This window comes from Strix uralensis, chromosome 10 (assembly GCF_047716275.1).
Source record: "Strix uralensis isolate ZFMK-TIS-50842 chromosome 10, bStrUra1, whole genome shotgun sequence".
NCBI lineage: Eukaryota > Metazoa > Chordata > Aves > Strigiformes > Strigidae > Strix > Strix uralensis.
The window spans coordinates 22,925,697-22,948,491 of NC_133981.1; the positions used below are offsets into that span (position 1 = coordinate 22,925,697).

General features: G+C 39.0%; 2 protein-coding genes across 6 annotated transcripts in view; one reads left to right on the forward strand and one right to left on the reverse strand.

Moving 5' to 3' along the window:
- The window catches only part of CFAP92 (cilia and flagella associated protein 92 (putative)), a 121,786-nt gene that overhangs the window by 6,790 nt on the left and 92,201 nt on the right, over positions 1-22,795 (forward strand). The window lies entirely within an intron of this gene.
- The window catches only part of EFCC1 (EF-hand and coiled-coil domain containing 1), a 56,748-nt gene continuing 54,413 nt past the window's right edge, over positions 20,461-22,795 (reverse strand). For all 3 annotated transcript variants that reach the window (XM_074879766.1, XM_074879765.1, XM_074879764.1), the window contains one exon: positions 20,461-22,248. In XM_074879766.1, the coding sequence (XP_074735867.1) occupies positions 22,222-22,248 (27 nt within the window). In that variant the 3' untranslated portion in view covers positions 20,461-22,221. The remainder of the gene's footprint in view (positions 22,249-22,795) is intronic.

The following is a 22,795-nucleotide window of genomic DNA, read 5'->3' on the forward strand; positions in this document are numbered from 1 at the left end:
CTGTGGTGGGATTGGAAAATGCATGAGATTAAGCAGCGTTCTGAGTGTTGTGGCGTTGTCCTTGTTTAAGGATTTTGGTGATAAACAAAATCAATTTTCAGCCCTATTAGTTAAAGTCCCGCTATTTTCTGCTTGAAGAGTTGGAAATGTTGAAGGCAGGGCATTGAACTTTATGGTCACACCGAGCAGTTCTTGGAAAGATCAGTTAGAAATTAATTAGTGCCTGATGTAAAAGACTATACTGGAAAAGCCCAAGTGATGAGTTTACCATGATAACTCACTGAATTTAACTCATTGTTCATCATTGATAAGATGGTCAGTTTTTACATTGCCCTTTATAAAGCTGTAACTTCATGGTTTTTTGAAATAAACCAGTCAACTCTGGATATGTTTTCAATGGTGAATTAATTTTTTCCAGATGCAAGCAGCTACAGACACACTACTTCTTCCATACTAATGCTGTATTTACACACTATTTGTGTTACTAAACCCTGCAGATGTGCCCAGTTATGTTCTCTGTATCACAGTGAACTGCAGAAGATTTTGCCCAGGCTTCTGATCACACAGGGAGAGCCACAAAATGTCACTGCAGACAGATCCAATCCAATTCTGCTGAATTTCTACTGCAAAGCAGATGGATGGTCAGAAATCCACACCCCAGCTGACCCACTAGACCACTTAGAAGATGCTGCCAAAACCGCAGAATTTTCATGTGGTTGGGAGGATAGTCACGAACAATGCTCTCAAACTGTGTTACCACACAGTATTTGATTTAGTATGTGAGATACCAATTCTTGCATGGCATCCCCCAAACCATGATATTTGCATTTTAAAGCAATATAATATGCTGATTTTTTTAGAACTTTTTTTTAGTGGACTTGGTGTTTTGAGACATTAAAGTTCGCATTTTCCAAGTTCTGCTTATCGTCATTAAGGCTAGATATTGCTAATGAAAGATGAGATTCACCTCTAATCCTCCAAGTGTTGGGTTCTGAAGGAAATCTTTTATATAGTGCGATCTGTGATAAAATCACAAAAGCTGAAAATGGGGCTGTGCTAATCCTATTATTTCCTATCACTGAATCCTAATATATGAACAGTTTGAAGAGTCAGTTTTGTTAAGCTGGCAGATGAATTAATCATATGGTCACATATACCAGGGAATAAATAAGCAGTGTTCCTCTGAGGAGGACTGTAAATTCGTTAAAAGATGCTGCAAGTCTCTTCCCGCATAATCTAAGTCCTTCTTTGCCCTCATTTGCTCTGTCTAGCTCAAACACAGTGTTGATGACTGTACTTCAGTGAAACTTCCTACATTTAATGGAGCTAGTTGGAGGTTATTTATAATTTATTTCCACATCAGCTTTGATGAATCTTGGTGGTTTGATGTTGTCCTGCAATGACACTCATGGTGCCATTCTCTCCGCGCTGACAGGCACATAACACCCGCAGTATCTCAGCCTCTAATAGGAAAAAACCGAGCCTGAAACGAGAGGAAAGCTCTCTGTCTTCTTTAGTCAGAGCTCACCCTGAGATCGGATCTGAAATCAATCGGCATTTGCCTCATACCTAGCCTGGCTGCTTTCTGCAGGTCCAGCTGCAGCACTTTTATTTACACAAGTTAAAGAACAGGTTTTATGACTATAGAAAACCTGTCTACTTTACTTTTTTTTTTTTTTTTTTTTTTTTTTTAAAGGAGGAGTCCCCATGTGAAGTATTCTGAAATACTAGCTTCTTTCAGGTAACAGGATGAAGAAAGAAAAATCCATGGGATTTGCCTTCCCATTAAGTCTTTGTCACTGACTCCCTTCAGAAGTATTTTATACTTTTTGCTGTTTTAAGGGAGACTTTCATTATGATCTAAGTGTGTTAGTGAGATCACGGTGCTTTGCCTGAGATTTTCCTTCTGTGCTTTGCTTATTGCCTTTACTCATCATCTACATTCCTTTGGATGTTTCAATTTGTTTCCTAGTGAACCCAATTATTTTTCCTTTTCTTCTTCTCCAACCTTTGTGGCATTTCTGGTAAATCTCTATGAATAAGACACAATTTATAGTAGTGAGGACCCCTTTCCAGAATATATGGCAAGTTAAATGTCTATATACTACCTCCAGTTTAATCACTGTTGCTAGATTGCTGCAGCTGAATAGAGCTTAATTTAAAATCTTAGCTTTTGCTCAGTTTGTGTGCCTGGCATTTGGGAAAAATGCATCAACATTCTATTAACTCTTTCTTAATCTTGCTTTGAAAGCCAATAGGTTGAAAAAGAGTGTTTCACTTCTGTTAATAAAGTTATGCCTGAAGGGCTTAACTGGGTAGATATGGCTGAGACAGACCCTCACCTGTGGGACTTGCAGGTGCTATTTGAAATTACAGTTATACATCCCATGTGAAAGAAAAAGTGGGGAGGAGGTTATCCCACCCCTCTGCAGCCAGGAGTATGATTAAAAAAAACGATTTATGGAAAAAGAAACAATAAAAAGAGCTACTCAAGCTAGTGAACTAACACCCCCAGGTTTGGTTATAGGAAGCATGAGAACCCATGAGAACTCTGTAACTTAAGCACTTTCTTGAGCTTAATGTCATGTGCCAACCTCTGGCTGAAAGAAGGATTTCTGGCAGGGAAAAATAAACTAACTGCTGGGGCTTGACCTGGGGCTTGAGTGGACAGGACTTTGCTGAATCACCTCCATATATATAGCCAGTAAACAGGCATATTATTTTTAGGGAATGGGTGAAAAAAGGGCACATTTCCTGCAAGTTGAGAAAAATGTGAATCCATTAATTTCCAGAGTTCCAAAATTACATGTCAAGCAGGGCCATCAAACCCTTGTGTTTGAAAATACTTGTTCAAGAAGCTTCTTATTTTGACTGTGATTAATAGTGGAATAAAAGAACATACAGAGCAGTCAGCAATTTTACTCAGGGCAAAGTTCCTAGTGGATATAAATTGAACATCTGAGGAAAGAAGCACACACTCTAATTCTCAATTCAGTGAAGACTGAGATTTTCTCAGCCTTCAAGATATTGGATACAACTAATAAATAGTGCAGATGTCACCTTATTTTTAGGCTTTTATTGTTTCTAAGGAAGTCTGTAAACTGAAATTCAGTACCTGTCTTTTTTGTTCAGAGTCAGCACATAAAGCAGTGTCTTGAAGAGGGTGAAGATGACTCTGAACAAATGTTCTTGAGATTCATCTTTGAAAGGTTTTAAAGGTCTTACTAGAGTGCTGGTATGACGTGGATTTTCATGAGTACAGAGTTGCTAAAGGCATTTTTCATTTACATGAAAAAGCCCCAGGGGCAGAATGCTTAAAATACAATGAAAAGTCTGGGTGCTACTTCATACAGTGTAAAAATAACAGCAATGTCATTGCACAACTGCTGCAGAAAATCAGATGAGTGTGTAAAACTGCTGGCATGATCTGACTGTGGCAAAGGCTTATGTGGTAGTCTTCAGCAATGAGGAGAAGGGGGGCCCATGCCTAGCTAACACCACATTCTTCACAACTTTGAAAGCCAGTTAGCCATGAGGTTCATCCCATGCCGAAAGCCAAGGAATCACTCAAACTCCATTTAGAGCCTTAAGTGTTTTGCAGATACATTGCTCGTAAACGTTTCTTTTCCTTTAGAAAACCAGAGTGGACACGTAATATGCAGGTCTTGTTTGCACTTGAACCTGCTCAGAAGCAGCTACTCCTGACAAATGCTGTGTGTGGACACACGCTGCAGTATGTGTCTGCTTCCTGTACTCTAAGCCAAAAACATTCAGCAAAGCTGAACAAGAAAAAGACATCTTATACCAAAATAACAGCCACATGCAGGAGTAGTTACATCTTATGAATCAGAGCAAGTTGTCTTTACTTAATAGGGGAGAATAGGAACATTGAACAGCTTGTATCTCTAAAGTGTTTTTCTCTAAAAGCCTTTCTTTCTGGCAACTCCAGGTCTTCCTTCAGCACTTTGCTGCTCCTAGAGATAGGTGTATGCTCGTCACCACTTAGTTTTTCTCTTTCATCCTGCCATCTGTTCCACCTATTACAACGCCATTATTTCCAGGTGCAGACATATGCAATATGCAAATGTATCCTGCAGGTGTTGTCCTGTTGGGGGGAGGAAGCCTAGTTAGTTGATTAATAACCTGGATCAGTCTTTATGTAGTTCATTCTTTTAAGTGTTCATTTTGTGAAAGTGTGTCCAGTATACTGTATAAAACAGTATAAAAGTTGTCCAGAAAACTCAGCCATGGTTTAGAGCCCTGTTAAAGCCCATTGCTAGGGTATATCCTAAAGCATATCTAACTCATAGTCAATAAAGATGCATTCTACTTATTGTTATATGTGAGGCCAAATATATCACAGCTTGAGATTTGGTATTTTGTATGTGGTAGTTTTCTTCATAAACTTCTGCTTGGTCAGAGTGTAAGCCAAAATCCATCTGCTGTTATTCTCACATCACAGTTAAGTGGGGGGGGGGGGGGGGGGGGGGGGGAAAAAGCACCATTGAATGGACTATCTCTAATGTAATTTCAACAGTATTTGTTTTGAGAACTTTTTGAACAGAAGCTAAGGATCAAGTCCCATCTTTGAAATCTTCCTATTTTTGCCCAATTTAGCTCACCTAAACTGAGGCAGTTCACCTTGCAAAGTAAGGGAAAGACAGGGACCAAAAGACAGCTGTGGGGATGGCAAGTCACTGGATCTGCTGGAATCTGTACTCTAAATATATGACAAAGTTGCCCAGTGAGGCACCTTTGGAGAAGATGAGGGAGCTTGTCTGCAGGTTAGCTAGTAATGATAATATTGATGATAATGATTCCAAAGCTTACTATTTACTTCAAGGGAAAAAAGGCAGAAAAGAAGGACCTTCTCTGTAGTATTTTAAAGCCTGCAGGCAGTTTCTCTCCTCGCGTGGGAAGGGTTGATTGGCTTTGCCCGTACTGCAACCTGAATGCCATGGAAGCTGTGATGCCATGAAGATTTGAGAACGTCCTAACTGCTTCTTGTAGTTAAATAAAATCAGATAATAGAGGATCATTGAGGTAGTCTTAAGTGATGTTACTGACATTAACTACTGAGTCCAGGTACCACAGGTCTCTGAGTAGGAGTATGTTTTGCACTACACTTTTGAAATAGCTATAAATCTTTTGGCTTTTGATATTTCACCCACCAGACTGTCCCAGACTGCTGAAATAAGTGCATAGAATATGAGCGAGAATAATACCATCTGTCTGAAAAGCAAACAAAACAAATTCTCCCCCACGCCTTGACGTTGCCAATACCTCTGACAAAAAAACTAACTTAAGAATATTATTCATCTCTTCAGCCAAAAATCTGTGACAAGGGCTCAATCCCTTTTATAGTTTTAAACCATTGATGCTGATGTTGCAAGTCCTAAGCAAGTTCCTTTCAGCTCTTTAAATTCTTGATATAGCATTGTTTTCAGGCTAGAGGTGGTATTTCTTTATGCATAAGGAGCTAGGTAAAAAGAAAGAAATAAGGATAAAAATAATTTCCAGGTCCTGGGTTAAAACTGGAGAAAGTGAACAGAAAGTTCATCCTGGAAGAGGATAATATTAAACCCAGTAACATAGTAACATTGTAGCATAGACAATATCTAAAGAAGAAATACTATGTTTGATCAGATTGTGCTAGCAGGTAAAAGATAAGTATATACCTACTACTGTAATATAAAAATTCTCAGGGATCTTTTTACTTTAGTTTTGCATTATGTTTTTCATTCAAAACCAGATTGTTTGGGTGAAGAAATACAGGCTCTTCCTCCTACACCTCTTCCTTTTTTCCACTAGCTTCTTTAGAGACCAAAGATTTTTACTATCTTAACTGTTTCTTGAAGTCTTACATACTCTGTCTGGCTGAGTTTATTCACTTTTGAATTTTACTTTTTGTTTATGGTATTTAAGAACCATATTCCCAAACAACACCTTCTGAAACATCATTGCTACTTTTTTTCATAGCCATTTTCAGTAAAGAAGGAAAGGAAAGGAAAGGAAAGGAAAGGAAAGGAAAGGAAAGGAAAGGAAAGGAAAGGAAAGGAAAGGAAAGGAAAGGAAAGGAAAGGAAAGGAAAGGAAAGGAAAGGAAAGGAAAGGAAAGGAAAGGAAAGGAAAGGAAAGGAAAGGAAAGGAAAGGAAAGGAAAGGAAAGGAAAGGAAAGGAAAGGAAAGGAAAGGAAAGGAAAGGAAAGGAAAGGAAAGGAAAGGAAAGGAAAGGAAAGGAAAGGAAAGGAAAGGAAAGGAAAGGGGAGTGTTTACTCCCTTCAGCTACTTTTGGAGTTCTAGATCATAATTTGTAAAATGCTTCAGCACAGGGACTCTTGTATTGGCATTAATAGACTGACATCCTTCTCCTCAAAAAATAATTCAGAACACTTCTTTTCAAAAGGAAATACTTTTATTAAGCCTGTGACAAATTTCTTAGGTTGATTTTAAATTACAGCTTGTCTGCTACTTTTCTTTTAAAATATATGTTGACATATAAGAAAATGTACAACTTTCTTGCATCATAAGTACTGGAGTTTTACATTTAGTAAATGAAGTGATGGTGAATGTTCTGACAGGTAGAATACATTTAAATTACTATGATTTGCAGAAGGAAAATACTAAAAATTAGAAGGTTTTTTTAAATGATTGTAGCATTTACTGTATTTCTATAGGGATTTAGTTCTTAACAAGAAGGAAAACATTATCTAAATAAATTGCATTTCTATATGGCTAGCTATTTTTATGAATATTTGCTGTGGTTTAACCCTGAAGCATGCCATATAAGCCATAGGTAAGAGGAAACCTAAACCAGACTGACATTTAATGAGTGACAGGTAAAAGTATTTAAAATATTTGAAACAATGAGAAGACGATTTTAAGTATCTGAAACAAGAATGACCAGAAAAATTGAAAAATGTGCTGGACACTCTTATACAATGTGGTTTTGGTAGATATAAAGCTTTTCCTTATGTTTTGAACTATTTTGGTATGTTGTTAAAATGTCTATTACAAATAAAATATCTTTCAGAACTGAGGCATGCCAGTAAATATCGTTGCCAGTGTTCTATGGGTCAAATATGCTCAAGTTTTTTCTGAGCTAATATGGCTGGATTTTCCAAAAGTAAATGTAATGCTAATTCTGGAGCTGCATGCAGAAAGCAGATAAAGTACATGCCTCCACAAAGCAGCTTTTTCCATTCTTCCCCTTCAGCTTTCCCAGCTCTGCCCTGACAGAGCCCCCAGGCTGTAGGATGAAAGGGTAATAACCCTCTTCCTTACCCTTCAATACCCGGCCTGCCTGGTGCAATGGACATAAGGAAACAGCAGCAACTAGTAGTGGGTTTTGTAATGGGGAGCAATTCATTTCAGATGAGTTTTTTTCTGTGCTAGCAGTTTGCATTGTTCTTATTAATGTCTTATTTTAAACTGCTGTAATTAAACCAATGCAAAAGTCTGTGTGAATAGTTTTTCTTGTTCTGGAGACAAGAAGGGAAGACTGAGTATAAATTGCTTATTTCAGATTTGAGTTGTTTGATCTGATTTAGATAACTTATACCTTATGCAAAAAGCTGATTTGAACTGGTTTAACCCAAGAGGTGCATGTAAAGTTGAAGTGGATGCCCACTGGCCAGGGCTTTCATTTAGGATATGGGAGAACTGGGTTTAATTCCTTGCTCTGCATAACATGTAATTATTTATGCAAAGTGGAGCAGCTCCAACAGGAAAGATTAAAAGAGAACCCAACAGGTCAGTAGTGCATGTGGGTAGAGAATTTCTGATGATATGGGAGACCAAAGTTAAGTCCCTACTCAATTATATTCAATCTTCCACCTCCAGGGTGACTACAATATCCCTGGGCTGTTGGTTGTACTGCAGAGCTCTTGACACAATATATATCAACAAAATAAAATTCAACTTAACGAAGTGCACTTTTTGTGCCCCAAGTATTTCACTGGAAAATTCCTGGTCTGTTCTGCTTGCTAAGGTTGTCCTTCCTCCGACTGTGTGAAAGGACTGGTTATATCATGTCACCTTCCCTCTGCCACCCTGAGGACTTCACTTACTGGGTCCTCATCACTCTCTGGAAGAAAGAGCCTTTAATGTAGATGTCCTGACCAAATTAATCAATGGTATCCTTATTATCTTAATATGCTATGTTGTTTCCATAGCATGGGGTAGTCTCTGTTTCTCCAAATTATTATGTAGCATTATGGTTAAACAGCTACCCATTTTATCTTGAATGTGGGTAAATAATCCTTGCTGTCATTCCTCCTGTCCTGCAGAACCGCTGCCAGGCGAAATTGTTGGGGAACCCCTGGCAGGGCCATGCTCTCCTGTGCTTGGCTTGTCCCCTTGTGCTTCAATTCTGCTTGCTTACAATCTATCAAGTTGTTTAAAGGTCACTCTGCTGGAATCGTTTTCGCCGCAGCATACAGTGCATTGATTTCCCACATTCCTAAGGCTCCCTATGCCTGCTGTGAGCTCTCAATTTCCATAGTGATGTTCTCAGCAATCATTACCATGTGCAGGACTATTTTCACATTCTAGGTAGGGCACACTCACTTGCCAGCCTGGACTTTCTATAGTGTCAGGTCTATTGGAATGGCTACATTATTTTCTCCTCTATTGTCGGGTAACTTTGCTTTTTTTCCTCTTTTTGTTTGTTGGAACTTTCTGAACAGAAATAGAGTTTTCCCCTCTCTCTTATTCAAACCAGAAAAATTTTAAAAACTGCAAACAAATTGTATCCTTTTCACCCAAGCTGAGACAACCCTTAGGGTGTTCTAACTTCGTGCTGCCCCCAAGTGGGGAGCCCCCAAAGGCCCTGCCCCATGGACACACATGTACGCTCACAACCTCACTGCCATTTTGAGGTAGTTGGGCGTAACCCCTGCACACCAAGGATGCCAGTTACATCAGGTGGGAACTCATAAATCTCGAGTTCTTTCCCATTTTCCCCTGAGATATTTAGAGGGATAAACAACCTCCCCAGCACCTCAGCCAAAAGAAGCCATGGAGGATTACTGTGGCCTGAAAAACTCCCTGCAGGAGCACCCCCCCATGGGATTTTTTACCAGTACTGTGCACACCTGTAAGGTGGACAGGACTTTTCAGTGCGTCCAGCTCAGAGTAGGCCACATCAGAAGTTTTGATCTATGCATAGTAAAAACTATGCTGCTCTGCATGAGTAGCATAAAGAACCGTCCTCCAGTTCAACAAGGCTTTTTAGGCTGTGAACAGTATCAGTTCACTTGGTACCTCTCATGACTATTCTTAAAACTCCAAGACAATTGGCATAATGTGACTGACCTGATGACTGATACTAATTTTGAATGTGTCAGTGCAACCAGTTTACCAAGAAAAGGCACGTGCTTGCTGCCTTTTCTTCCATTGATTTTTCAAATGCAAATATCTTTGCTGTTATGCTTATCGAATACTGTTTCTGCACATGCTATGAAAAGAAATGTTCTCTTGTTCTTGTGTATCCAATGTTTATTTCATCCAGAGAAATAAGGGAATATGGACTGGTAAAACGATTAGACAGGGAGATTTCTCTCATGAGGAGCCGATTTCCCATGTAGCTTACTGTGAAGCCAGTAGGAGTTTTATGGGTTGGCTCATAATAAATACCGTATGCACTTTAGATCACAAAGACAAATGAGAGTTATTAGAACCAAGCAGGGAATGTAAAGCACTGACACAGGTAAGTGCCCTTGATCAGGCAATGTAGATGCTGTTTATTGGGAAATATACCTTATCTGCCTTCTGCCAGGCACACAACCATTTATTCTCCCAAGGCAAAAGCTAAGGTCAAAGGAAATAGTGAATACTGGAGGACCTGGAGCTGAGAAAGGGTAGAGACAAGTGAATGACTAAGTGCTCTAGATGTAGCTGAATAGGAATTTATCATTGCATTGGCATTGATGGTTAAACAAAACAAATACGAACATGCAATGCTCAAATTGTTTGATTAGCAAAATTACCTTGTGTTTAATTATTGTGGGAGTGTGTGTAAACACAACATGCCAATTTCTAAGGATGCTTTCTGAATCATTCTTAGCCATTTATTACTATGAAAAATTAAACTTGAATGTCAATGACTTGTCTATTATGGTTCATTTTTCTTCTCATAATTGTGTAAAATGCTTCCAGAGACCTTTTTGGGAGTCTATTTAACACTCTTGCACTGTAACATAGTTGTAGTAGGGCCATTAAGTGACTTGTCAGCATTCCTGTGTCCATAACTGCTATAATTTGTATGGAAATTTTTATGTGGTATTGGCTGGACAAGGAGTGATAAGGAAGAAAGGAAGGAAAATGTGACTTACATTTGCTATTTGCTTGTGTGACAATTTATGAGCCAGTCAAAGCCTAAACTACAATTCCACTATCGTTCAAATATCTCCAACTGTTTATTTTCAGCAGAAGTTATGACCAGGTCTCCATAATGTTATCATTCAACGGCAGATGCAGCTTTAAAACTATTTGCAGAATTTATTCATCTGTGCAGGAATGAAGTGAATCTGGAGTCTGTAACAAGGATTTTCCAAAGATTTCATACAAATTGCTGGAGTTAGTTCTTTCCTTTTTTATTAGCAGTAGTATACGGGCCTATATGCTGATTTTTGTTATTAAGTCTGTTTCTGCTTGTAAGGCAATGTCAAATGTCTTGTAAGATTTGAAATGGCTTTAAAAAGTCTTACTACTTTTTAGTTCTAAGCTCCCTGTTCCTTAAAGTATATAAACAGATTGGAACTGCCGTTTCCTTGCATGAACAAAAGAATGAAGAAAACCAAGGTTTTTGTATTGCTAAATCTTTTAGTTTTAAAGGACTCTAAATTCTAAGACAGGTTAGGATTTCTCATGACATTGGTTTTTTTCCATCACAAAATCAGATTCGGTTGAAGTGGAACATTTCAGGTAAACATAAACAGGTATTTTGTCAAGGGTGGACTTTCTGTTAAGTGAGGGACACATTTCCCATGTTGGGTTAGTCAAGGGCTATTCTGCTGCCACTTTGTTTTCTTGCTGTATATTTTCTGTAATACTCTCCTTGTTCGCGATGTAACTAATGAAAAATACAACTGTAGGGACCTTGGTTTCTATATGTAAGAGACTGAGAATCACAGAATAGTTGAGGCTGGAGGGGACCTCTGGAGATTGTCTAGTCCAACTGCCATGCTCAAAGCAGGGTCAGCAGGAGCAGGTTGCTCCCATGTCCAGTTGTGCTTTGAATATCTTCAAGGCTGGAGACTTCACAACCTCTCTGGGCAACCTGTTACAGTGTTTGACCACAGTAAAAAAAAAAAAAAAAAAAAATCTTCTTATGTTTAAACTGAATTTCTTGTATTTCAATTTGTGCCTGTTGCGTCTTGTGTGTCAATGGGTATCTGAGAAGAGTCTGGCTCTGTCTGCATTACTCCCCCCATCTGGTGTTCATATACACTGATAAGGTTCACCCCTGAGGCTTCTCTTCTGCAGGTGCAGCAACCTCGGCTCTCTCAGCCACCCCTTGTATGTCAGATGCTGCAGTCCCTTAGATATCCTTGTGGCTGCACACTGGACTTGCTCCAGCAGTTCTGAGAGGACTCTCTTGTCCTGGGAGCCCGGCACTGGATCCAGCACTCCAGGTGTCAGACCAGTGCTGAGCTGAGAGGGAGGATCCGTCCTTCAGCACGGCTCTGGCAGACAGTGCAGGCTGGGATGCCATGGCCCTTCAGCTAGGTGGAAAGAGATCCGGATTCAGGTCCCTCTTGATTCAAAGCACAAACTTGAATTTCAGCTCCACCTTTCCCGGATGAACACCATGACTACTGGATTATTCGGATGGAGTCAGATGTGAAGGAGAGACTCTTCTCATTACAGTGCCGCAGTTTGAGTGCAAAAACCTATATCTTTTTATTCCTCCATGTTCCTCTTTGATGATGAGTCAGTCTCTCAATGGCCTATTGAATATTTAATTATTTATAATTAAAGAGATTGTTCAGATATTTGATCTTGTAACCCTGGATATTTGTATAGCACAAAAAAGTATGCTCTCTAATTATTCCTCATATAATTTATCAGTTAGTAATCTGTAGTTAAATTTATATTTATTTATACTGACATATATTCTCCTTAATGAATTTTCACAGCCTTTTTCCAATACTAATCTAAGTTCTAGTAAAGTACCTTCAGAAACATTCCTCAGAAAAGGAGCAGGCAGGTTTTTATCCTAACCTGTTACGAAATCTTGCATGCTCTAGACTTTTAAAATAATAGTCATAATAATATAGTGCTGCATTTGTATGCAGTATTGAAGTAGCTTGGACTTCTCAGTTTGAAAAATTGTCCTTCAGCTTTTCTCAGTTCCACCTTGTCAACATGGTCTCAGTTCCACATTTGTTGACATGCTTGTCCCTACAGGAGATAAAATAAAACCAAGGAAATTTCACCCTCTCCTACATATTCTAGAGAGCTTTTTCTTGCACAATTCTTGTCAGCAGAATCTCCTTTTCCATAGTCTCAGCATTGTCAAATATGTTTTCTTTCAGAGTCTCAGCCATTTTTTTTTCCTCTCTTCCTCTACTTTTTAATTGTTTGTGATCTCTGTTGTGCTCTAACTCTCAAGAGTTTGGGAATGACTTGTACAATCAATGAAATAATAGTGTAAGTTGAGGTCAGTCTACCATGACTTGCAACAATTTCCTTTTATGAAATAGGGCTTGCTAGATTTAATATTCTGCTTCCCCGTTAGGAGAACAACAACAAACCCAACAGTTGCAAAGAAGAAAACAAATTATAGCTATAAATATTAATGTCTTTTTTTGAGGATTTGTGGCTGTTGGAGTAGAGGACTGTGCCCTGAACACAAGCTAGGAGTCCTGCAGTAATCTCAGTTTAAGTAACTTAAATTCAAACTTAAGTTCTCGAGGGCAACTCATTGTTCTTAAAATTAACACCATAGAAGTAAGTCTTCCAGGTTTGTCAGTGTAATATGAAAATTTTGTTTATCTGTCTTCTTGGGTTCCCTTCCCACATTCTATCTTGCTAAAGACACTTCCTTCACAGATCTGAACATCCTGATTCCATACTTAAAATAATTAGGTTACAGCGTTCACTAACAGTTGCTGTAAAAATTCAGTTTCTTCCTCCTGCATCAGTAACTCTTTGGTGTTCTCTGAACAGTAAAGACTCTGCTATGTAATTATTTCTTACTTATGTCCTAAAATATTTTTGTAATTTAGGATTTGAAATGCTTCCTGTCTCTTTTCCGTCTCCGCTCAATATATTGTTCAGTTCAACATCTGATTTTGGGACTCAAATTATTGGTTCTGTCAGTTTTATTTATATGTATTTCCAGCCAGATATGTAAAAGCAGCTCCAGCTGTGTTTTCCCTCTTGGTAGGGTTTCTCCAGTGTTAATGATGCTCTCTACAGAATTAGTTTAACCCAAGCTGTCATACAGCTTGAGTTATAAAATGGATGCATAGGATCAGGCAATCATTTTGCTTCCCTCACTAGAAGACTAGAAGTGTAACAGCAGAGTCTGAGCCAAGACCTCCTGCATGGCATATATGTTCCCATCTTTATGCTGGAGAAAGTGTGTCTTTTTACTGGTGGCATATTATGTGTAATTACAGTGAATGTTAAGTTGGTCACTGCAATCTTCACTGAAAAGGAGTGTGCTTTAATGGTGGAGTTGGTGATATGTTTTCTCTGTACTGTTATGTAAAGGTGACCTAGAAATGGTTTCCATGACAGTCGGATGTACTACATGCTATTGATGGCAGGGCTCAGAGGAGGCCCCAGAAGGCTATTAGGTTTAAAATGTGAGCACATTCAAGAGCGACTTTCAAATGACTCTCAAAAGCTAGTGACATTTTTGGGTGACTATGAATCCTTTGGTAGATGAGTCAGTGGTGTGTCTCAGCCCTGGGCATGACAGATGTTTGTTCACAAGCAATTAGCAGCCGTGCTGACTTCTCCTGTCGTCCCCAGAGCTGATCTCTGCTGGTAAGAGCTGCAGTGCTTGACAAGAAAGCAAGCAGTACTGCTGTATGTGCTGGACTGGCGCTGGGCATGTGTAATGAACTTTATTTCCAAGATGAGTTTTAAAACAAAAAAGATCCTCCCATGGGTATTGCATATTCTTTATTTAAAAATAACATTTTTTTATCTAAAAGGTATGGTTAGGTCAAATCATCTCACTCTCCACATATTTTCTCTTTTTTTTTTTTTTTTTTCTGTTTTTGACAACCTTCAGAGGTAGAAAATCCCTCACAAAATACTGGACTTCACCTATTATTAAAGAACTTCTTTTCCACTTGCAGTGGTGAAAAAAATCAATGAGAAATAATCAAAACCAGAACTATCAAACAATAAAACCTTCAAGTACAGAAATTATCCCTAACTATAATAGCACAAACACTCAGCTCTTACGACCTTTTTGCTTTGCAGTGAGGACGTGGGTGAAACCACTTGAATACTGATAATTTTTCAATGTCATCCTACAGTCCTTGTTTACTCCTTGACAAAGATAAGTTATCTCCTAGTTCTTTGAGGCAGAATCATAAAACAGTCATTTATAATGTAATTTGTGTTGTGCTGGCAAAGGTACTATTCCTACAAAGCGCCACAGGGAACAGAGTAACTCAGTGGGGTTTTGCAGCCTACCCACTGTCACCCAAGTAAAGCTTCCTGGCATGCAGAGATAGTGCTGCCCATCACCTGAAATAAGTCTGTAGTGAAGATGCACCCTCGGTCGGAGCAGTGCTCGTTAGGCCTCATCTCATTAGTATGTAAAGGTGTGTTACTACATGGTGTGCTAAATTAAGTGTTTTATAAACCTGACATATGCTGAGCTCACCAAGTACGGTGTGAGTTCTGAAAAATATGGTAGCCAGCTTTAGATTAGTTGGCACAGACTGTGTTTGTGTAGGACCAGCCCTGGACTGCTCTCAGCCTAGTTACATACCCTGGGCTGCTTACCCTCTGCTATTTCCTCAGAAATATCTCCATTTCTGTTGTCCCCACAGAGTGGGACTTGTATACCCACACCGCCAACATAGACAGAAGAATCGGCACGTCCCTGTTGCGTCAGGCATGGCATTGTGGGTGAGCTTCTGTTTGTGACAAATCCTGTAATTCAGCTGCATTTTCCAAGTAGTCATGGATGGAAAGAATGGAGGCTGCAGAGAGCTGGGGATGAGTCTCTTTAACCAAGTAATAAGTGATAGGACAAGAGGTAATGGCCTCAAGTTGTGCCAGGGAAGGTTTAGACTGGATATTAGGAAGCATTTCTTTACAGAAGGGGTTGTTGGGCGTTGGAATGGGCTGCCCAGGGAGGTGGTGGAGTCCCCATCCCTGGAGGGGTTGAAGAGCCGGGTTGACCCAGTGCTGAGGGATCTGGTGTAGTTGGGAACTGTCAATGTTGGGTTGATGGTTGGACTGGGTGATCTTCAAGGTCTTTTCCAACCTAGACAATTCTGTGGTTCTGTGACTTGCAGGATTGTGGATTTCCATTTCATGGCATCCACAGCACTCAGTCAATATAACACACAGAAAAGCTAACACAAGACTAGCTAACATACAAGGTACCTGTGCATCGCTCCTGGGGGACCCTATGGATGCTGGAGTGCATCTATGCTATGTTGGTGACCTGATGAAAACCAAGGGTTTGTTTTGCCTGAAGAAGACGTACTGTCCAGCTGTTGCACCAGGCTCTTGCCAGCTCACAAGCAGCTGGTGTGGAAGCAGCTAAACTTTCATTACCAAAACTTTCTAGTCAAGTCTAAACTAAGTAAGAGCTATTTCCTCCACAAATTCGAATGGCAAAGGTACAAAGTGTGCATTCTCTGAAGCATGAATTAGCATCGTGCTGAGTTAATTCTTTTTTATTTCCTAGGCTATCCTTTAATGTAAAAATAAACAGCTATCTGTATTCTGTGCTCCAAGTTTTGGCGAACATGTAGAAGTTTGAGTAAACTTTTGTCTACTGATTCTGACACTGTGCTATCCTTTTGTGAGCTTCATTAGATAAAAATGTAGTTATATTGGCAGAAGGAAAACTGGTCATGAATTGAATTTGATGTCTAAGTGGTGACATGTTCTAAAATGCCAGGTAGGATTTCTGGAATTTTCTGAGTCTTTTTACTCTTTTCTTTTTCTCTACTGTTAAACACTCTGGAAAAGAGTAGGAAATTAAGCCTAGGAACAGACAGTTCTTCAGCCAGAGAGTCTGAATGGTTACAGCTCAGAAAAATACAAGCATTTTAGGAAATAAAATAAAACTTTAAGAAGTGAGCCTCAATTCAGGGGGGTTTGCTCTAATGCAGACACTCCTCCTAAGTGAAGAAGCGTGTGAGCTGCGTTAAACAAAGAGATTTGCTAAGGGGGAGCTCTTTGAAGAACCTGAGTGTCTGGGTGTGGTGTCCAATACTTTCAGCCTGAGGACAATATTGATTTGAAAACAGTCAAGGGGACAAAATGAAGTTGAGCTATTTTGGCATGCTGAGGCAATGCCAGAAAAATGCCTTTCTAAATCTCCCCAGGATTTCCACAGCTGTTGAGCAGACTGGCCTGGAGAGGCAAGTTCCTGCCTACGGGTGGCCCGTGGACACTCCGCTGAGGATGTACACATGTGTAGCCAAAACAAACAGTGCTCTGGTGGCTTGAGGTGAAGATGGGGAATGTTGATTTTGTCTTCCTTCTTCCCAGGAAGCTGGGCTCAGGAGCATTCCTGAGGTAGCATTCCTAAAGAAATGCATATTCAGTCTAACCAGCCACAAAATTGTGCAAATTGTGGCCTGCAAATGCCACAATTTAGGGCCACCAAACTACTGTAACAGACAGTACCATGGGAACTGGGTAAGGATATTTCTGCTGGTGTATTACAGAAGAGCCAGAAAAGTGGAATAGAAACCAAATGGAACTCTGAAAATCCTGGCCTCTTGAAAGCAAGTCGTAATTCAGGAAATAAGGATGATTCAATTTTCAACTGAATTCCACACTAAGAACCACGTTCTATAGCTTTTGTATTATGAAGAATTATACATAAAATTATTAAGCAAAAAAGATAATGTAAATATTAAAGGATTCATAATTTCATGGAGTTTAAGAGAAACCCCTTGGCTGGTAATGTGATGTGTCACACACATGCTGTGAATGTTTATTGTCATTCTCTAGTACCAAGCAATTCTATTTTACGCAGCACTGTTTGAAAGTGTTCCCTTATTCTTTCATTCAGAGAATGAAATCTAAACAGCTTTTCATCGTTAGGTTAATGGATGGTATAATGAAAGGGAGATTTAATTCCAGCAAATTCAGGACACTTAAACATACCAGTGCCAAGGATTTTTTCTTCCAGAAGTGTGTACAAATGCCATTAACCTCTTGGAGCAGCTCTGGCTAGAGACAGCCACACTGATTTGGTGCAAAAGTTTTGTGGATCAGTGTAACATCTGTGACGAGTGGTCACTGCCAGATAGTTCAGAACAAGTTTCAATGAAAATAAGATGGGCAATTATTGAATAACTTTATGTATCAGGTGGACTTTAGTTTACTAATAGTTAATACCTCCTATAAAGTAAAAAATAATGAGACAAGGAAACTCTTTTTGAAAAATGTAACGTGCTAGAAGTGTGCAGACCCTCAAGTTATCTCGGTGAGAAATATGGCAAACGGTAAGTGAGGAGGGTATTGGGAGGAGAAAGTAGTTTGAGAATGAAGTCAAATGGGAAAGCTTGTTCTGTGGAAACACAGTGAGGATCAGTGGAGGAAATGTCCTACCTTCCTCGTTAGGGCAATGGTGACTGCTAAGAAATCAAGTTTGATCACAGTTTGAGGAGATCTAATGTTGAACCACTAAGGCTAAGGAAATGCAAACACATCAAATGAGCAAAGTCTGTGAGGGCTGGGCTGCCAGGTTTAGGGGACATGTGAGCAGGAGAAAGGGCACATTCCTTGCAACTTGTAGGAGTGAGGGTTAGGAGTGCTGAGGACACTCCAGGCAGTTCTTTTGAGGAAAGACTGGACACCAGTCAAAGAACAAAATCTGGGAGCCTGAGGGATTTATTGCTCTGCAATTAGCAGTGAAGGAGAAAGGGACATATAGAAGTGATGAAAAATAACTTTTTTGCTGGAGTGAATTACATTAGGGAGTCCCCAGAAGATCCAACTGGGATGGAACAAACTGTCCTTTCTGTAAGAAAGGAATTATTCTTGAGGAAAACAAAAATCTACTAGAATGAAGAATGAGCATGCTGCGGAGGGGATAAAATCTCAAGCATGGTATAAGGCCAGAGTTCAACCAGAGTGCCTCAAAGCATAATTAGGTTGCTTTAGCCCTTTTATAGATGACCATTGGCTTTCTAACTGAAAATCAAAGTATTATAGGTCCATTCTGCAGACAAGACTTAAGTAACCCATACCAGTTGGAAGCTGTACAGCAGGGCTCTGGTCTCACCTGGTAACAGAATCACAGAATCACAGAATCATCTGGGTTGGAAGGGACCTTGAAGATCATCTAGTCCATGTCACGCATGTGTAGTCCTCCAAAATGGTTTTCCTACCAAAGAAAGGAATGCTCTGGTGGCCTTTGTGCAAAATTTTAGATGGGCAATTGCACTTGTTATGGTTATAGCACATGGACTCTCACTGGGATTTTTTTTCTTTTCTGAGAAGTCAAGATGCAATTAAATGTCCATTTATTACCAGTTGGTAAACATAAAACAAAATAATATGTTTGCAGACATTTGGGATGCTGGATATTGTGGTGGTATTTTTTAAATGGAAGGGTTTTGAGTGTGCTTTGCTATCTTTTCAGTTTTTGTCATATAGGGAAATTTTTTCTCCAAAGTCAATTTAAACTTGGTATATGTTCCCTGTAAGGTGAAGTACTGGTTTGTGCAAATCTACGATCTTGTATATGCTAGATGAGCAGTTGCAGAGCACGTTAGTGTGAGGACTGCTCCAGCTGTTCAAAGGAGGAATTTGTTATGCAGTCAACAGTGTGGGTAATAACTGCTCCTACATTATTGTTTGAAATATGGTGAAGCTATTAAAGAGACTTGATTAGATATTTCAGTTTGCTGTTTATCTGGGAACAATTCCAATACTCAAAAAGGCAAAAAAAAAAGGCAAAAAAAAAGGCAAAAAAAAAAGAAAATAAAAGGTAGCTGCAATCTGCAGTAATTACTTGACCTAACAAGCTAGGTCTTTAAGAAAACCTAGAGATTTGGGTTTGCTTCCCAGGATTACTGTGCAGACTCTTTCAAACATGTTCCACATAGTAAATCAAACTTGGAAGCTTACCTGCTTTTGAGGCAGAGCTAGAAAATTCTCAATTACATTGATTTAAACTCACATATTTATGCAGCTTCACATGAAATATTTAGTAGCCTCAGCAACACTACTGACAGGGTCAGTATAAAACTTTAAGGTAAAAGTATTTAAGAAAAAAATCAATTTTAAGGTCACCAAAGAAGGTCTTTCAAAGTACAGTGCTTTGCTTTGCCTTGGATTTCCAGCAAGAATTTGACTGAGGACTATTTCTTGATCCATCCTGAAGAACAGATTCTTCTTATGGAAATACTGCAAGCCTGACTTGCTCCATATTAAGTACTTTTGTGAGTTAAAATAATCAGCTTTTATTATGAAAAGGTTAATCAGCATATGCTGATATAGGCATTTCTTAGAGAAATAAAAATGTTACAGCATTTGAAGCTAATTTAGCAAGATATGATTTTGCTGCTTCTTATATCAGTTAAATGTTTTTTATTTACACACAAAAGCTTCCTTTATCTCAACTGTTTGCATCTTCCCTAACACCAGTTTAGGTTTCCAGTGACGACATCTTCTAGTTTCCAGTTACAGTTCAACTGCTGCTTGATAAGGTGTGCAGTACTCACCCAGATTATACTGCTACTCCCCCATTTTGGCATTAGGACATCACTTTACTTAATAGTCTAGATTTCTAGAAATATATTAGAAACTGAAGTGGAAAATCAGTGGTGAAAAAGATACTGAAAGTATACAATTAGCATAGCAATCTTAAGGTATGCATAAGTATATGTAATAAGAGATACACATGTATATGTATATAGAGAGTGGATGCAGTAAATAATACTAATTCAAATGATGAAAGGATGCTGCAATACATGAGAGTATCCATAATTTGGTATGTACTTGCATTATAATCCTGTTCCTGAAGCATCTCTTCTGCTAACTATACACACAGATCATGATTATTTAATGATTTGCTGGCATTTTCTCTCTTTATACGTATACAGTATTCCTGGGAAACTCTAGGAGAGATGCACAAAACATAAGCTGATACTTATTCTTGGCTTTTTATAAAATGAACCCAAATAGGGAACTAAGTTCTCCTTATTTTAATTTATATCTGCTGCACATTTAGTGTATAGTTTTTATAGTATGTAATATTAGCATATAGTTTAGTAGACACTAATAGCATATTATGCTTAGTATTACGTTAGTAATTTATTTAGTATTAGCATACAGTTTTCCTTCTTACAGGGTGAATATTGCACTATGTATACATCTCCTATCTAATTTATCTTTATGAAAAATCTACATTAAAAATATATATCTATTCTTAAAATCTTCCTCTGATAAAACAGAAAAAAACAACAGGTAAAGCACCATTGAACAGAATTTGTTCCATTGTTTTCAAAACACCTTTTTTTTTCTTCTCTAAAATGAAATGAAAATATCTATTGTGAATTTTTGTTACCAACATGGCTCTAAATGCTAAGTAACGTATGATAATTTTGGATGGAGGTGTGTGTAAGATATACAGTGTATTATGAATAGAAAGGAATAGAAATCTTATTCCCCAGATTGCATTGTGGTATGGACCATATTCCTATATGAAAACCATTTTCATGGGAAAAATTCATATATGCACAGTTCTGAATTGAATGCTATTTCATTGCTTGCATTATTTCAGGCAAATCATTTCACACTCTTAAAAGATCTACAGTGCATCTTTTTAATACCATAAGTTCAGCTGGATTGTTTAAGAACTCTGCTTCTTTAGTTTCTGTGTTTGACAGTTGAACAAAACAGCAAAGGCATCTTGAAAACAACTATTTTTTTTTACTTTTGCCGCCAGGAATTATTTTATTGCTGATTAAAATGTGATGTGGCACCACGATTAAGCCCAGCATTTTACATTAATTTGTCTGCAAGTGGGGCCTAGTTTTGTGTCTCTACAGTTGCACTGAGGGAAATTAAACGAGAGAACAAAGTTGCGTACTGCACGTGTCATTTGCTAATGTGACAACGGCAGCTGTTGCAAAGTGAATTTTTCAACCCTCCCTTTCCCTGGGAGCCTGGGAACAAGATTGCTTTGTACCTTTTTCAAGCAGTTAAATTTAACATTTTATGTAAAATCTAAGGCTATCATCAGGAGAGGCTGTTGCAGATTTCTAAGGCATCTCTATAATTGCAAATATAAAATTCAGCAGAGCAGTAACAACTCTCGCTTCAGAGTTAAATATGGTCAATAATTGAATCACAAATACAGACACACACAAACGCATTTTATACATGAGCCCTTAAAACTTGCATTACTGGCATCCACTCCTGTGTGTGTTTATAATGCAGTCATTTTGCATGTTTGCATGTTAACATACACATTTGTATGTTAAGGAAGAGGTTTACTTGCCAGTGATAACATAGGTTGCCTTTTGCTTTTGAACTGAGCTACCACAAAAGCTAGAAACAGTGCCCAGCAGGGTGTAACCAGGGCTCTAAATCTAAATAGGTCAGGTCAAGTGTACTTGGAATAGTTTTTATTTGGTTAACCAGTACAGTTACAGAGCCATCGTACAAGGATCGTTAGGCTTCCATCAGAGACAGACATTGCCACGTAGTCCTCACGTCGTGTGGATGCTCATTCACGTTGTGGAGGGCTTTGATGTCAGCTGAGGAATGGGCGCTCTCCCCAGAAGCACCAAACCTTTGATTTGATGGCTGAGTTATTCTAGTACTCTTGTCCATTGCTGGGTTCCGTTGAATTGGCCAAATCTCATTCATTCATCCTGTGTCTGAGTGAACGGGGACTGTTGTTTGGCTGGTGGTGTGGGCTGTCCTTGGCACTGCCGCTCAGCACGAGATGACCAGGGGGTTAGACAGGGACTGCCGACTCTGTGCCTTCTCCAGAGGCTGGCTTTCTAAGAGTTCACAGGTTGTCAGCTCGTGGTAAAGAGTATCTAGGACTTCAAATAGGTGGGCTTTGCCTTTTAAAAGAAAACAGTAAACATTATAATTTGATCAACAGAAAGTTGCAGTTTAACAATCGTAACACAAGTTCTTTTCTTCATAGGTGCCATTTCCAGTAATTATCATAAAATGTCTAAATTTTGAGACCAAATACCAAATTCCTAGCCCTATAAAAATGCAAGTGGAACTGTGTTTGAGGACTGTTTTCTCTACTGGTTCTCTTGCTTCATTCACTGCCCACTGAGTTCTCATATACTTGTGTGAACAAAGACTAGTTCATGTCACAATAAAAAGTTGCCAATCCAACCATCCACTTAATCTTGTTAAAAAGGAAGAAGATGTTTGATTACAAGGGCTTAGGAAAGCTGCTGAAGTCATACCAAGTGCACAGCCAGAAAACCTAAAGCAGGGAAGGTGAGCTGTTTATGACGATGGTGATGCAGAACGGACAGAGAGCTGCTCAGTGTTACTTCACTTGTTGGTGTCATTTTAGGAAGCTGAAGTTACAGAGGGAAGTACTTTGTTTCAGCAGCATCACTCCAAGTCAGGGTTCCTGTGCAGGAT